Source organism: Ascaphus truei, chromosome 8 (genome assembly GCF_040206685.1).
Source record: "Ascaphus truei isolate aAscTru1 chromosome 8, aAscTru1.hap1, whole genome shotgun sequence".
Classification (NCBI taxonomy): Eukaryota; Metazoa; Chordata; class Amphibia; order Anura; family Ascaphidae; genus Ascaphus; species Ascaphus truei.
This window is the reverse complement of record NC_134490.1, coordinates 40,782,510-40,799,396: the sequence shown is the minus strand read 5'-3', so window position 1 is coordinate 40,799,396 and position 16,887 is coordinate 40,782,510. Positions and strand designations below refer to the sequence as shown.

General features: G+C 43.5%; 1 protein-coding gene across 3 annotated transcripts in view; it reads right to left on the bottom strand.

Annotated features, from left to right (window-relative positions):
* RANBP3 (RAN binding protein 3) overlaps positions 1-15,218 on the bottom strand; it is a 39,530-nt gene extending 24,312 nt beyond the window's left edge. Inside the window, exons 1-5 of one of the 3 annotated variants that reach the window (XM_075611618.1) lie at positions 15,092-15,218; positions 8,205-8,260; positions 5,416-5,452; positions 4,098-4,184; positions 3,395-3,466 (exon numbers count right to left, since the gene is read on the bottom strand). In XM_075611618.1, the coding sequence (XP_075467733.1) occupies positions 3,395-3,466; positions 4,098-4,184; positions 5,416-5,452; positions 8,205-8,260; positions 15,092-15,113 (274 nt within the window). In that variant the 5' untranslated portion in view covers positions 15,114-15,218. The remainder of the gene's footprint in view (positions 1-3,394; positions 3,467-4,097; positions 4,185-5,415; positions 5,453-8,204; positions 8,261-15,091) is intronic. The other 2 variants (XM_075611616.1, XM_075611617.1) reach the window with 2 other exon arrangements.
* Between the last annotated feature and the right edge of the window lie 1,669 nt (positions 15,219-16,887).

The following is a 16,887-nucleotide window of genomic DNA, read 5'->3' as shown; positions in this document are numbered from 1 at the left end:
TTCTTTTACAGCAGCAGCGAGGATTTGCAAGGAACCTCAGCTTTGAAGCGCCTCTCAACACTTGTGTATGTCTCTTTATTTTTACCACGGTTTGTAAAGGTCAGCAAGGCGGTACTCGCTTTGAAAACCGAGCAGTAGAAAAAGAGCTGCTTTCATCAGGGAAGGGTTAAGGGGTCTGGCATGAGGGAGGTAAGAATGCTACAGACAGGGGTTATAAAGCAGTCCTTACAAATGACAACTACTAAAGAGCAAAGAGACCTGGGAGTCATTATCTCAACTGACTTAAAAGTAGACAAGCAATGTAACAAAGCAATGGGGAAAGCCAGCAGAATCGGATTGGATGTATACTGAACTTGGCAGGCTCAGGGGAAATGTGAGGGAGCGCTACTTCAGTGAAAGGGTGGTGGATTTGCCAAATAACCTCCCAGTAGAGGTGGTAAAGACAAAATACAGTAAGGGTATTTACAAATGCTTGGAAGAGGCACAAGGGGATCATAAATATACTGCAAAAAACGAGAAAGTTTCCCGCTCAACCTAGAGAGAACAATATAGAGCAGGTAGGTGCACTAGGGAAAAGCATGAGCTAAACAAAAGAGAAGCGTCCTGTCGGCAAGAACTCACCTGAGGAGAGACAGCAGGAAAGTCCCAATAACATGCACTCAAACCGCTCGCTAGAGGTCTAATGATGGAGGGAAAACCGGAGTGGATGATCATGGCTGAACCGTACAGATAATCGCCAGTGATGGTGACACAGAACAATGTGTCTGTGGGAATACCAAGGAGAAGCCCTAGAGCAATCCAACCAATTAAAGTCTCCAAGAAACAGATGGTGTAAAGTAAAACATATTAAAATCAATTTAATAGAAATATATATATATATATATATATATATATATATATATTAAATACAAGGGACGATGAATAAAACGAAACTACTACAAAGCTGTATAGTAACCAACCAGGTATAGATGGCATTATTTAAGGCTACTTTGTCGTGATGACTCGTAGAAGTCCGACGTGCTAGTGTGCCACGGGGTAGCAAATGGCGATCGGGCGTTTAAATAACTTGCCCTAAACACCTACCCCTACACACATAGGAACAAATGGATAGGGAGGGGGAGGAGTAGGGAAGCAGGACACTGAGGCCAGGGGGACAGAACCCTAATCTCAATGACTCAGCTTGCCCTAAGTCCAAATCCCAACCCAAGAACAATGAGTAGTCTGCCAACTAGGGCTAAATATCCAGTGGGCAACGGTATCCCCCTGTGGGGTAAGAATCACCCCGCATAATGGCAATATGGATGTCTAATAGAATAATAGCCAGAGGAGTGATACATCAACAGAGCCGTGGCTAGCCACTAGTGGAGAATAAGACCGTAATATACAGCAGCAAGTATGTGTAGCTTCTGCTAACTGCAATCCCTGAGCGGCTCACCACATTCAGGTTTGACCTTGCGGCAGTAGGAAAAGCCAAGTCGTAGAGACTAGGAGTTTCCCTCCCAGCTTCCCCCACCCCTCCCGTTTTGTGTAGGGTCATGTAAGTAGGGTGAGTTTCTTCTGGGTCTTCTGTTCTGCATGCAATCTTGACTGCATTCATTTGTATTCATTTATGGAGAGGGAGTGGCTCAGTGAGTAAAGACACTGAAAACTGGCACTGAGAGCTTGAAGCAGGGTTCAATTCCCGGTGTCGGCTCCTTGTGACCTTGGGCAAGTCACTTTATCTCCCTGTGCCTCAGGCACCAAAAACATAGATTGTAAGCTCCACGGGGCAGGGACCTGTGCCTGCAAAATGTCTCTGTAAAGCGCTGTGTACAACTAGCAGCGCTATACAAGAACATGCTATTATTATTATACTGCACGATTCATTTGTTTTCATACAGTCGGTTGAATCCCTGGTCTAATCAGGTATATACAATACACATACTGGCTGCCTGTATATTACGGTCTTATTCTCCACTAGTGGCTAGCCACGGCTCTGTTGATGTATCACTCCTCTGGCTATTATTCTATTAGTAGACATCCATATTGCCATTATGCGGGGTGATTCTTACCCCACAGGGGGATACCGTTGCCCACTGGATAGTTAGTCCTAATTGGCAGACTACTCATTGTTCTTGGGTTGGGATTCAGACTGAGGGCAAGCCGAGTCATAGAGATTAGGGTTCTTTCCCCCTGGCCTCAGTGTCTTGCTCCCTACGCCTCCCCCTCACTTTGTTCCCATGTGTGATGGGGTAGGTGTCTAAGGCAAGTTATTTAACCGCCCGATCGCCATTTGTTACCCCGTGGCACACTAGCACGTCGGACTTCTACGAGTCATCACGACAAAGTAGTCTTTAATGCCGTCTATACCTGCTTGGATACTATACAGCTTTGTATTAGTTTAGTTTTATTCGTCCCTTGCATTAATTATTTATTTATTTATATATATATATATTAAATTGATTTTAATAGTTTTCACTTTACACCATCCGTTTCTTGGAGACTTTAATTGGTTGGATTGCTCTAGGGCTTCTCCTTGGTATTCCCACAGGCCCATTTACTTGTTGGGCATATATTGTTCTGTGTCACCATCACTGGCGATTATCCGTACGGTTCAGCCATGATCTTCCACTCCGGTTTTCCCTCCATCATTAGACCTCTAGCGAGCGGTTTGAGTGCATGTTATTGGGACTTTCCTGCTGCCTCCCGCAGGTGAGTTCTTGCCGACAGGACGCTTCTCTTTTGTTTGGGATTATAGAGCGACTAGGTGGGCCAAGTGGATCTTATCTGCCGTCAAATTTTATGTTTCTATGTTACAAATTTATGATGGTAGCCATATTTATGACGCCTTACAAAAAGGAGGTTACAGCAATAGTTCAACAATTCAAAATTGCTGGGGTATTTGACAATGAGAATCAAAATCTCCCAAATAAGATTTGAAGCATTTTATTTGGATTAAGGATCTTAAAGCATTAGATCTGACTGATCCTGGATTATAAAAAGACGAGGTAGACATGCACAAAACGGCAATACCCGTTATCATGCGCACAACTAGAAAATAAATGATTCACAAATTTGATGCTACATGTATACTGGGATTGGTTAGGCGCAGTCTTACAATCAGAAGTGAGATATTACTAATGTATAATGAATATGTCAAATCGTTGCATGTATAATGGATATATAGATATCAGTATTAACCCACACACGGGGCTTGCCACGGATTAGATTTAACATTAAAGGAGGCATGCAGACTGCCTGGGTATCACATTCTAACCGGAATTAAAAAACGATGCCCTTAAAGCGAGAAACTAGGGCAGATAAGTGGGACTGAAGCTCTACATTGAGCATCCCAGGAGAGAGAAGCTGTGCACCTGCATCACAGCTCCCATTAGGTCACGATGTTGCAGCTCACCTGGTTCGGAGTCGGAGTTACCGGTGGAAGGCTGACAGAAGCTGGATGGCATAAATACATTGTTCTTTGTTACTGCAGTCAAAAGGAGAATACGGTAAACGCACGGTAATGCACCAACAACAAGAATCAACAAATGCTGGACAATATAGTGACATCTCAATATAGATATATTTTTTTATTATTGTGTTTTTTTTTTTTTTTTTTAAATGGCCGCCAAGTCAATATTGACATTTTTATCATGGCAGTATTGCCATCAGTTGTGGGAGTCATTGACATTTCAGGGACTGCTGGTGACTGACCGTTTAAGATGTGTCAGCTTTAAATAAGACAGGCATGTGAGAGGTAAACGAGGTGTGGCAGCTCTCCTCGCTTGGTTAGGGGCACCCCTGCCTCAGTAATCGCTTTTCACTGCGTTTACCCTCTTCTGAAGCACTTGTTTGCATTGCAGTGCTGGTCCCTCTGGCAGCTAAAGGGCTAAAGATAGCAGGACATTTTAACACTAGCTACCAGCGGTGCCTCAAACATTTCTTTGCAGGCACCGTTGGTAGCGAAAGCAACCAAGCTTGAGGGTGGACAAGGGCTACATATTGCTGTAATTTCAGGATAACCGGAGATGTCCCCTTTCTGATTGTACAGTCATATCTCAGTCCATGTATAGTCATATCTCAGTCCATGTATTGGGAGAGGAGCGTCTCAGAGTTACCTGACTGTGAAGGAGGGAATTGTGTAAAGGACGATGTTCGTTCCCGTTTTATAGGTGGGCAGTAGCTCCCGTCCTCCCGGTCAGAGTCTGAAGAGGGAAAGCAGAGGTGTGAATGCGACATCAGCTCTGCTCAGGTTTTCATACACAGAACAAACTAATTAAAAAGGCAACAGTGTGTGTACACACACACACACACACACACACACACACACACACACACACACACACACACACACACACACACACTCCCTCCCCTCATGTACCAACTAAGTGCCTCTTGAGAGGGTCTAGGTAGCCCCACTAGTACTCAAGGGGCCAATACCACCTGATGTATATTGAAATGCAATACTGTTTTTTTTTTAATGTTGATATAATGGCTTTATTACTGTAGCTAAATTTGGCTAATTCCTACGTTAGGGGTGTGTGATGGGCAGTGTTCGACAAACCTATAAATTTGCTCGCCCCGGGCGAGTGGATTTAACCCCCGGGCGAGTAAATATTGGCCCAAGCAGCACACGTTTGGTACTAGGTGGCGAGTAGATTTTTTTTGTGTGGCGAGTAGATTTTTTGGTGATTTGTCAACCACTGGTGATGGGTATGGGGTGGGTGATCAGCATAGGTACCCAGATTGGGAGGTTGGCCACCTTCTCTCCCCCCCCCCCCCCTCAGGAAAGGAACATATGGGTTATTAGGTTATTGCCATAGGAACATATCAAGTCCTTGGTAGGCATGGGTCAACTAGTTATGGATTATTTATTTGTTTCTTCTATAGTTAGGGACCACTGGATTCAGTGACCCCAGTGCACTGGGGAAACTATATGGCCATGTTTGTAGCCCACCTCCATATTGGTACTGTGTGTCAAAACTGGAACTAGGGGGGTCTCCAGATGGGGTACCAGCCCAGCTCAGGTAAGATGGTGGGAGGGGGGGGGGGGATAAATAAATATGTCCCAGGCAGAATTGCGGCTTAAAAACAGTCTTTGCTGATACAACCTGGAATTTACACAAACTATACTCAAGTAGAAGAGAATAGGTAGTGAAAAATACACCCAGTGAGGAATTACACTTACATTCAACTAGTTCAAATAGATTGCAGTAAAGGGAAAGCTAAAGAAATATGGGTTCCAAGAGGACGAAGTCTTACCATTGTTACTAAATCAGGTCCAAAGCAACGCCCCCCCCCCCCCCCCCATAGTCAGACGAAAGTGATTAAGGCTGAGATTTAACTCAAGTTTCTCTGTTGAGCACAACGCAACCACAACCTTAGCCACTGTGCATTCCTCCGCAGAAACGTCTGCACATAACGGCAAACTCTTACCTTCTCCTTGTTCTGGACTGGAGTCATCCGCGGATCTCTGGAACAGAAGGTAGACGTCAATTAAGTTGCCTGCTCACCCACCTACCCAGCATGTCTGCCATCTTTTAGCAGTATACATCTCTCGTACACTATTTTCTATTCGTCATCAACTTTTAAATGCACATGAACAATGGAGGTCCCACCCTACAAATTAGCTCTTTTAACCCCTTTGGTGCTTTTACCCAGAAGGGTTTAAATATTGAATGTATACTGCAGGAGTTGCCATGGGGACCCATTTAAGGACAATATTCTTTTATTTTAATCAGAGACTGTGGCACCTGTTTCTGTTTCCTTTGTGCAATTCCTGGAAGTCAGAATGGCAAATATGCATCTAAGGATCTTGTGCAAAGAAAAAAAAAAATCTCTCCATGCAAAGCCTCTGGAAAAGATTTTAGCCCATTCAAAGGAGACAGATTTCTCCAGCACAGGGAAAGCAGCTTCCCAAATTCTTTTTTTCTAAAATAGGTACCTAAGAGATTCCACATTGGCCAATTCAGGACAGTGCACTGCAGGTCTCCTGGATTGAATATGGTAAAAGTGTTCCATAAACACCATAGGCCCTCCACCACCAAGAAAAAAAAACTGGACACAGAGTCAATAAACAGAACAGAGTTTTTATTAAAAAAAGTATAACTTACTGGGTCAAAAAAATTAAACAACTTATCAGTGGTATCTGCTCGGTTTTGACCTTACTAGAACCGCAGTAGCTAATCAGTGGTCCCCCTCACTTGCGGGAATCCACAAACTACAAACCATGCAACACACACACACACCTAAATGCTTTTATTTGTCCGAGCTTTAGAGATACACTAATCTCTTCTTCGGACGATATTACAATGGATTAAGCTAAATAAAAATAAATAATATATATATTTAAAAAATCTTTGAAATAGGGCATCTTGGAATGTCTGTGGGTGAAGCCTACCCCTCCCTCCTGTGCAGTCTGCGATTTACTACATAGGTGAGACTGGACTGGGGCTAAACAAGAGAATGAATCTGCATCGCCACAGCATCACACGCGGAACAAGAGACGGTCCTGTCGGTGAACATTTTTCTGACTCTTGCCATAAGACGAATGATCTAAAGGTGGCCATACACAAAGGCAATCTCAGAACATCAAAAGAGAGACGTTGCATGAATACAAATTTATGAAACGGTTCGGGACACTCACCGGTGGCCTAAACCAAGGCCGCAGCTTCATGAGCCACTACTCTTACAAGAGAATTCTCTTCCCACGAGTGCTTAGGCTCATATCTATAAACACTGCGCTATATGAACACACCCGGGGGGGGGGGTTTGGAGAAGGGTAGGTTTCACTCTCGGATAACATTCCAAGCTGCCCTGTATGGCTTAATCCATTGTATCATCGCCTGAAGAGATCGTATCTCGAGAGCTCGCACAAATAAAAGCATTTCATTAGCCACAGAACGGTAGACCATTTGTTTATGATATAGATATACATACACACAAAAAAAAAAAAAATACTTATGTTTAGCTATTTGAATAACGGTGGCACTATAATTATACAGGTATGGCAAACATAAGAACAGAGCTAAGATAACAATTTGAATGACTAACATTTGGTAATAAGTGTTTGCCAAAGACTGTAAAAACCCTGCAAAGATGTCTACTGAGGAAATGTTCAAAAGTTTAATACATTATTTTACAATGCCTATACTTTTTTTATTTCTTTTACAAAAAGTGCTAAATTGGATTTTAACATACTAAACATGTTTCAGTCCTTGGTATACCTTCAAAATGCTCTCTAAAGGAAACTGTCCCTTTAAAATGAGTAGGAAACAGAGCATAGCTATGAGTTTTTGGCCCCTCCGGTAGCATAGGTGAAAATAATTCAGAGAAATTCAGGGCCTTATGCTATAGCCACAGAACCGGCCGATCAGGTTGTTTCTGTCCAAAACACCCCATTGAAGTCAATGGGGAACTACGGCAGAAAACAGCCAGTGTCACCAATTCAGAGGATATAAACAAGACCCTAAGAATAAATTCTATGAGTGCCAAAGGGGCCCGAGCGGCTGCTTCAGCATACATAGAATTTACCCTGAAGGAATTTAACATAACAGAGAACACAAAAATATCTCTCTCCCGAGGTCAGGAATAATTTAATCTAGGAAATACTCGTCAGGTCAATTAAAAGCTATAGAAAGGCTACAATTTTCCCAGGATCAATACAGCTATGGGAACTATCATATTCTTAATGTTTTCATTTGTTGTATATCCTCTATCTTCTGAACATGATAATCTTAAAAAAAAAAAAAAAATTATGCATTGTTACAGTTCCATAGCGACTAAATTACTTTACTGGGAGACTGGAACTTGTACACATAAGGTTTACTATGCAACTATAGAACCCATGGAATCTTGTTTGCAAGATCAGAATAATATATTGATTTTTGTAGGAAAACATGAAAATATTTAATTAAAATACTGTGACATTCTGTACCCAGTTTATAAAAATGAAGAAAAAAAAACAAAATATAAAAAGAACACCCTGGGAAAAAAGTCTGTACTCTATACTCATTTATATATAAGCAATGTAGCCGCCTCTGGGCTGGTCCTGAAGCAGGGTTGCCCATGACATTCATTCTGACAGCTACAGGATAAGATTAACTTAAAATAGTTCCGGCAGGGCCAATCCAATTAAAATTGCAATCCATGACATTCCCAATACATTTCTGTGATGTTGCAACCTTTTGATGCCTTTTGTCAACTGATGTCCATTCCTCCCTTACCTTCTGTCCCTTGTCCTTTTGAAATACAAACACTGGAGGAGCTATAGCAGGTTTTTCTGTTTAAAAGAAAACGAAAAGTACATATTAACAGTATTATTAATAAATAATAAAACAGCAACAGATTACTTCTGCTAATCTATGTACGTACTTTAGTTTTATACATGCAAAAGAAGTCTTACTGCATAATAAGAATATATAGCCACAATCTTTGGGAAATGGAATTCTCACGTAAACATAATTATAACACTTTATTCAGCCCCTCTATAATGTAAGCAGGTTTCCTTCTTACGGGTCACTCTATACAAACACACAACCTCAGAGTACCACAATTTTTTGGGGTAACCAACAAATGTATATTTTAACGCTCAAAACAAAAACAAACCTTTAGGAAACCTTTTCCCCCTTCTATACGCCAAGCATAATTGTTCAGTAAATCTTCGGAAAAGTGCGGTCGGGAAAAGCCTTTCAACAATGTTACATAAATTTGGAATCATTTGAAGTCCGTTACAGTACATTTTTTATCTATTATGCGAGATAGAAACACACACACACTTTGTATTTATTGAACTATATATACATTTGCACACTTGGATATACGGACGCGACACACAAAAATATAAGTTAATAAAAATTCTTTACACTGAAATTACTGTACTTGTCAAGCATGTAGCATCTAAATACTGTATGGTTTACTTTGAAAACGGATCCAAGATGGTCAGGAAAGAGTTTAACTAGAACCATAGCACCTTATAAATATTCCCATACATGAATTGAAAAAGATTTTACAAGTTTGGTCCTGTGTGGCAGGTAAATAAAAAAACAAAACAAAAAACCATTTACACAATTTATAAGTGTTATCTGTTTCCTTAGAAAAAGTCAAATCATTCTAAAAATGGTCTTACCCATTTGTATCATGTGAAAAATAAATGTTCTCACAGGATTCCAGCAGATCTGCTACTTGTTTGCCTGTCTGAATAATAGTGGCTTAGAACAAAAAGTATTTACCAGTGCCTTGAAGAACAGTCTGATCACCAAAAGACATTAGGTAGACTGTAAAAACCATCTGAAGCGCTTACAATCTAAGGCAGAGTTTATAGTGGGGTCTACGGCAACGTGTGACATCATCCATCGCCGTCATACAGCGATTACTGCACTCCGGTGCTGAAGACAGAGATCGCGAGCGGGGGGCGTGGCCGTGAGCGGTTCGCCCTCATTGGCTTAACCGCTCACGTGCCGTCACCCCTTGATCGCTGGAAATTTCACTATCTTCTGGCTTCTAGCGATTGCGACGTCACGCGATCGCCATCGAGCCCACTATGGCCACCCGCGACGGACACGATGTACTGCGCAACGTCGCCGTAGCAAGTACTATACACGGCCTAAGGCTTGTCGATAGTGCAGGCTATGGCGCGAACAAACACTAGGACGGCAATGTAATAGTGCATAGTGCACATGTACTACAAGGAGAATGGCACTTCGCAATACAAACAAGTTTGTTTTGCAAGCGCCACGCCGGTAAGAAGCACGGAAGCTAGCGCTTCCTACTATGGAAAAAGCCTTATTTTGGCAAGTGAGGCACAGTGACATGCCCATGGAAAGCAGGCACTGGGGTTCCAACCAGATTCACCTACTTCCAAGGCAGTGCTACAACTAAGCTAGCCCAAAGAAAAAATAAGTTTCTCTGGATCCTGAAAAACTAAAGCTTTTGCAACTATAGGGTTAAAGGAGTAGTTAAAAACAATGATTAATTAAGTATTTATAACTCGTAGTGCTGTGTGAAATTCCATCAACAGCTTCGATGTCAGAGCGCAACTGTTGGCAGAGATGGGGTTCAACAGTGATTACACAATCTGAGCCAATATCTTGGAGGAATCCTTTCAAAGACCAAATCAAAATAACAGGTTTACCAGACAGTGAGACACCCCACGTTAATATCTGAGGGGGAAACAGTGTCATCTTATGATGCTAGAAGTTAATACTGTAGTTCCCTCGATATAACCTATATTAAAAAGAAGAGCTCCATGTGATGCCCTTTAAAGCAGAATAACCAACTGTATTTAATTTTTTCATGGCTGTATGCTATTTTTATTTTAAAAAGAACCAAACCCTGCAGTTGTGTCTCCACATGGCAACTCTTGTTGGGCACTCCACAAAGCCGTGGGCAATGAAAGGGTTTTTATCAGAAAAATAATAATTTGTATAACATCCTAGTGATTGTTTGATATCTGCCAGTGTCACTAAACTAAACAGTTACAGGCGGTCCTCTGTTATCCGACGCAATGCATTACTCAAAATGGCGTCGGATAGCGAAACGTCGTAAAGCGAATCACATTTTCCCATAGGAACACTTTAAATCAAATGTTCTGTTTCTGAAAGCATTTTTAATGCTAAAATACACAAAATATTTTAAGCAAGCAATAAGATATGCAGCAGACACAGATGTAAACATATTTATGGATTCCAGAACTGTATATAAAACTATTTTCTGTAAATTATGAGCAAAAAAAAACCATCAATTACTGGAGTAAGATGATTGGGATGGGGGGGGGGGGGGGGAGAGACATCTTCAACGGATAACGGACTTCTTGGAGGTGATGTAGGTGGACTTGAACGTTTGGGCCTCTTGAAGAAGTTCTTCAATGAAGTCTGGACAGATCCTTTCCTTTTCGGCCTGTAGATCTCTCTACAGCAGCTGATTTGTATTGACACCCCGCGACTGACTGTTGAACTCCGTTCAATGTTGGGTTCATTTTCCTCAAATATGGCCAGTGCGCTATCAATGTGCTTGAATGCCGCAGTGAACATTTTGGTTGATAAAGATTTACGTGGCTGTGCCTCTTCAGCAGATTGATGGGCCTCACTTAAACCATTTTTTGCTCTTCTAATTGCATGAGGTCTTCATTGCTCAACTCGTTAGAATGTGAGGCGATCAACTCCTCAATATCCTCGGTTTCCACCTCCAAGTTGAGATCTCTGGCCATTTGCACAACAGTTTCTGTAACCTCTGCAACAGTCTCTATACTGCCTTGGACATCTGACACAAAATCAGGGCACAAATTACACCAAACCCCATTTAAATTGGATTGTTTGACCTCATACCATACCTCTCCGATGTTTCTTACTGCATGGAGAATGTTGTAACCCTTCCAAAATTCTTTCAAGGTTGGATGGACCTTCTACATCAGTTGCTCTGATGGCCTGGACAAATGTTCGCCTAAGATAGTGGGCCTTGAAGGAAGCGATAACCCCCTGGTCCATCGGCTGTATCAATGAGGTGGTGTTGGGGGGCATGAACACCACCATGACGTTTGGATGGTGGTCATCCAGGTACACGGGATGGCCAGGAGCAGCAATACTTTAAAATCAAGGTTCTACCTTGTGCAATATAATTGCACAGTTGGGATAAAATGATGCTGGTACCAGTCCTCAAAAAGGCACCCTGTTACCATGCCTTTTCGGTTGGACTTCCAAATCACTGGAAGTGTGCTCTTTGCATAACCCTTGAATGCCCTAGGGTTTTCTGCATAAACAAGTAAAGGTTTTAGCTTGAAATCACCTGCATCATTTGATCCAAGCAGAAGAGTCAGCCTGTCCTTTGCAACTTTACAACCAGGCATAGATTTTTCCTCTTTTGCAATGTAGCTTTTACTGGGCATTTTCTTCCAGTAGAGCCCAGTCTTGTCTGCATTGAATACCTGACGAGTGCAATAGCCACCATCCTCTATAATTTTGGCTAATGTAACGGGGAAGGTTTTAGCTGCCTCATCAGCACTAGCAGCTTCACCGGTCACTTTAATGTTATATAAGTTTGCCCTCTCTTTAAACCGCATAAACCAGTCCCTACTTGCAGTGAAAGTTTCATCAGTGGACCCTTCTCCATGCTGGTGCTTAATGTCCTCATAAAGACTCAAAGCCTTCGCCTGAATTAAGACTAAACTAATAGGCACATGACGCTGGGATTGATCTTTCAGCCATATGATGAGGAGTTTTTGTACCTCAGCAATATGCCCAACACGTTGCCTTATTGTTGTACATTGCATAGGAGCTGAACCCTTAATCTGTTCCAAGATTCTTGCCTTATCTTTTATTATTGTCACAATAGTTGTGCGAGGTATATCCAAGGCACGTCCAATTTCTGTGGTAGTCTCTCCTTTCTCAGAGCGCTTTATTATGTTATGTTTGGTCTCTAAAGTCATAGATTTTCTCATCCTTTTTGGAGCAACACCACTTTGCTTTTTGCTTTTATCAGACATGGTTAAGGGCCTAAAATACACCACTAAACCTTCACACATACTGTTCAGAATGATTTCCCTCACATGCAGCCTTCCGATTGCTACAATTGCCCTATTTTGCAGAGCGTCGGTTAAGCCGTTCAGGCGTCGTAAAAACGGCGATAGGGATGCATTGAATAGAGCCGGATAAGCCGTTAGTCGTAAAACGAAGCATTGTAAAATGAGGACTGCCTGTATGTAGGTTTGGAGCTCGTTTTTAGGAATAAAATACAGAATTGAAAGAAAAAAAAATTGGGTGAAAACAGACAACCAGCTGTATAGTAGGAGGAACAATTATTTTTAAAAAATAAACACGTAGGCACAAACACCAACTTAAGTGGAATGGGCACGGGTCAGATATACACTGGTGCGTTTTGACATTTTGACATTTTGCAGGGCACTGCCAAGGTCTTCACATACTTTATTGCCCATTAGAGCAGGGGAGCGCAAACTTTTTGTGCTGCGCCCCCCTGTCACTCTGCCCCCGGCTCTCGCGCCCCCCTGTCTACCTTCATTCGCGTCAGATGACGCTGCGTGGGCGTGTGACGTCAGGTCACATGGTGCCGCGGCATCTATTGACGCCGCGTTGCCATGGCGACGCAACACAGACGGCTGAATCCCGGTAAGTAAACTGTTGCAGGGGCCTCACGCGATCCCCCGGCATTTAATTTAAATGCCTGGGGGAAGAGCGCGGGGCCTCTGCAACTGCCCGCGCCCCCCCAGCACAATCTCCCGCCCCCCCTGGGGGTCGCGCCCCCCACTTGCGCACCGCTGCATTAGAGAATACTTTGCTGTCTTCTAATAAAAAAATGAAAGCGTGAACTCAAAAAGTAATCATTTATCAATGTAACATACATAAACAAAATAATTTGGCCAACGTTTGGGCCCTTCATCAAGCTAAACAGGCCCAAAACATTGCAAAAAAAAAATTCTGTTCAAATACGTTGCATCAACACAAGACTTTTTTTTTTTTTTTTTTTACTTCACCCTGTGTGCTGTAGTTTTTTGTGCATATTTGATGGTGGTGATCGTCTGAGCCACAAGCACCCCTTTTTGCAAGGCACGATTAAGGAAGGAGAATGCTATTCGCGTTGTTTAATCTGGCCTTTTCCAATAAAGAACAGCCAAAACCAAACTTCTATAACAGGTATTTACAGGAATTACATTGGGGCAAAGAAACAGATCTCTCATTCGGAATCGGCTTGTATTGAAGCAGGCCGTCTTACTGAAATCTGGAAAAATTACTAGGGCTCAAATACTAGTGGCTCTATGATGTTTGACAATCTGAGCAAGTTTGATCCCTGTTGAGTGCTCCCAGACACGCTGGGGTTCATATAACTGAAGAGATATAACTTCCTCTTCTGTGTGGGTAGAACAGGGAGGGCCTCCAGTCATGTGACTGCTAGAAAAAAAAATCACATGATTCCAGGAACCAAAATGTCTGTGGCACAGCACACTTTACCAACTGTGCACAACAAAATTTAAAAGGCACATTTACACCCAGCCACAGTCAAAACCATTCTTAATTAACCCTTTAGCCTCAACCCTCGTCACTTTCAAGGTGTCAACTTACTTCCAAAGTTTACTTTACCACTACACTGTGGTTGCACACGTGTGCATGATTGAGATGTATGTATATATGTAAGTATAATATATGAGATGAGATATATATATATATATATAATACACACACACACACACACACACACACACACACACACACACACACACACACACACACACACACACACGGTCTGAAAATGAATTCACTTAATTCTATGCACAGCAGACTGAAAACTGTTTGCCATGTACATATAAATGCAATGTTCTTTATGCAAAATGCTGTGCGTTTTAAATACAATACATGTATACACACACAGCATAACAGATTTAGTATATGTATATATATATATGTATATATATATATAGACTACATATATATATATCTACAACCTGGAGTGTCGTAGAGAACCCAGACAACAGGGATGAGAAATATAATGTGTGTGTGTGTGTGTATATATATACACACACACATATACATATATACACATACATATATATACACACATACATATATACATACATGCACACACACGTATATATTTCTCATCCCTATTGTTACTCCGGGTTGTTGTTCCCTCAGATCTAGGATGTCAACACTGTTCAACTCTTTCCATACATGAGGAAGTCTTAGGTGTACAATACATTCTAATACAAGTTACCTCAATGCAAATCAATGAGATGAGAGACTTCCCTCATGTTGACCCCAGATCACCCTGTCAGATGTACCCAACTTATTTGGGGGCCCCGAGGACTTGACATTTGACAACCATGAGGGGAAATAGAGCTTCCTCTCAGAGATGGGGGTTGTACACAATCGTTTGGCCAAGGCTGGTCCCAGGGGAGGGTCTTGAGGGCTATAGGCCTTAACCACGCCGGGGCTCCCTGAGCCGCGCCCCCCTTGGGCCCCCAGGGGGAGGGCCTGGCGGACTTGCAAGCCGGTTCAGGCCTCTGCTACCACCAAATCCTTACTTGGCCCCCCCCCCGGTTTCTTAACGTTGTTTTGTTAACCCCGGAGGCCACCAGCAGTGTCCCGCCCTGGGTACCATCACCTACCTTCGTTCGCCAGGTCCGCCATTTTACTGCCTCAGCTGCTCCCACAATGCCTCGCGGCACGGAGCCTGCGCGCCGCTTTCACTGGAAGGGGGCGGAGCCTGCCGGGCGGGAACGGGGAGCGGCGCTACTGCGCATGCGCCACGCTCGTCCGGTGAGATCACTGCTGGAGCGCCACCAATGGGCAACTACGCATGCGCACAATCTGTTCTCATTGACAGCCTGGTTGTGGGATGGCGCGTATGCATACCCTGTGAAGTGGGGCAGAGCGGGAGAAGAGTGACGCAGAGTGCGCGCATGCGTAATGTGTCAGGTTTGGTGGCAGAGGCACGTGATTTTGGACGCCAACCCCAAGATGGCAGAACGGTTGCTGCTTACGACATGCAAAGTTGGGATTTGTTGAACAGTCACTCTCAATTGTTTTAAAGTACAGTATAATTGTATTAAAAGGCAAACTCACTTATAGTAAGGCAGTCTCACTCAATAAAAGGCAATCTTAGGGCTCGCTCAGGGCGCTATGCCTACTTGCTAGCGTTCGCACCCCCGCCGCTCGCTCCTGTAGCCCAGCGATCTGTGCTCAAATTACAGGAGGCAGATCGCGGCGTTTAGGGGAGTGTAATGAACGCGTCACAGCTGGTTCGCCTTTATTGGCTGAACCAGCTTGCATCGCGTGACTAGCCCGGCAAAATGTCGCGGCGACAACGCAGCACTTTGCCACCGGTGGAGGTTTCAGTTTGAAAACTCCCACCGCACAATCTAAATTTGCGATGGATGTGCGCGCGCACGTCGCATCGCCTCCTGTCTGAGCTCAGCCTTATTGAGGTAGCCTCACTATACAGTCTCGCTCACAATCTCATTGGAAGACAGTTTCGCTAACGTAACAGTGTTTCCCCCACACTCTGGGAGATTCTGCCATTACTGGTCGTGTGGTGCATGATACCTGCAGGTAAAAGGAGGGCTGAGCTATTCGCCGATAGTAGTGGGGACACAGGATCAGGTTTCTGAGGTATATTACCCACATGGTGCTCTAGCAGTGCAGCGCCTCCATCTGCTATAGGCTCCAGATAGGTGCAGATGATCTACAGTATCACCTCTCTCCCCCAGTAAGATCACACACTAGGCAGGAGTATAACAACAGGAACAGTTTATTCTCTCACTGTGAGAGCACAGTACACGGCAGGGTTCTGCCCAATGCAGGTTCCTGGACCTTCACTACAGGCCAAGGGCACCCGCAGCAGTCCCAGCTCTTCCTTGCCCCTCTAGCAGGGGCAGAGGTATGGTACACACTCACTCCCCCGGAGGGAAAAGAACCAGAGAAGGCCCAACAGCCAGGCTCTTGGCTGTGTGACCTGCCTCTCTCAAGTGGGTAGTGGCACTGCTAAATTTGTGTTGCCACTGCTAAATTTGTGGCGGTACTGCCCTTAAGTACAGCTAGGAGGGCACCAGGTCTGTCCCATGATTGGACATGCTCAGGCCTGATGTCACCGCCTCCCACTGTCACTCAAGTGCAGCACCAAGGAGGGGGAAAACCCAATGTTGACTACTGGTAGCCTGATTCTAGCAGGACTTACTGCCAGGAGTAGGGCATGTTAGTAGCCAAAGGTGGCATGGCTACACTTATAAGGAGACAATCTCACTCAAAATAAGAGTCTTGCTCATTAGGAGTCTGTCTAACTTATGGAATACAATGTTATTCATAAGGTGTCAGTGTCACTCATAGGGAGTCAGTTGTATTTCTTAGGTGTCTTTCTGACCCACAAATTGTGACAGAAGTGACCTCTGGGTCACTAAGTATGTCC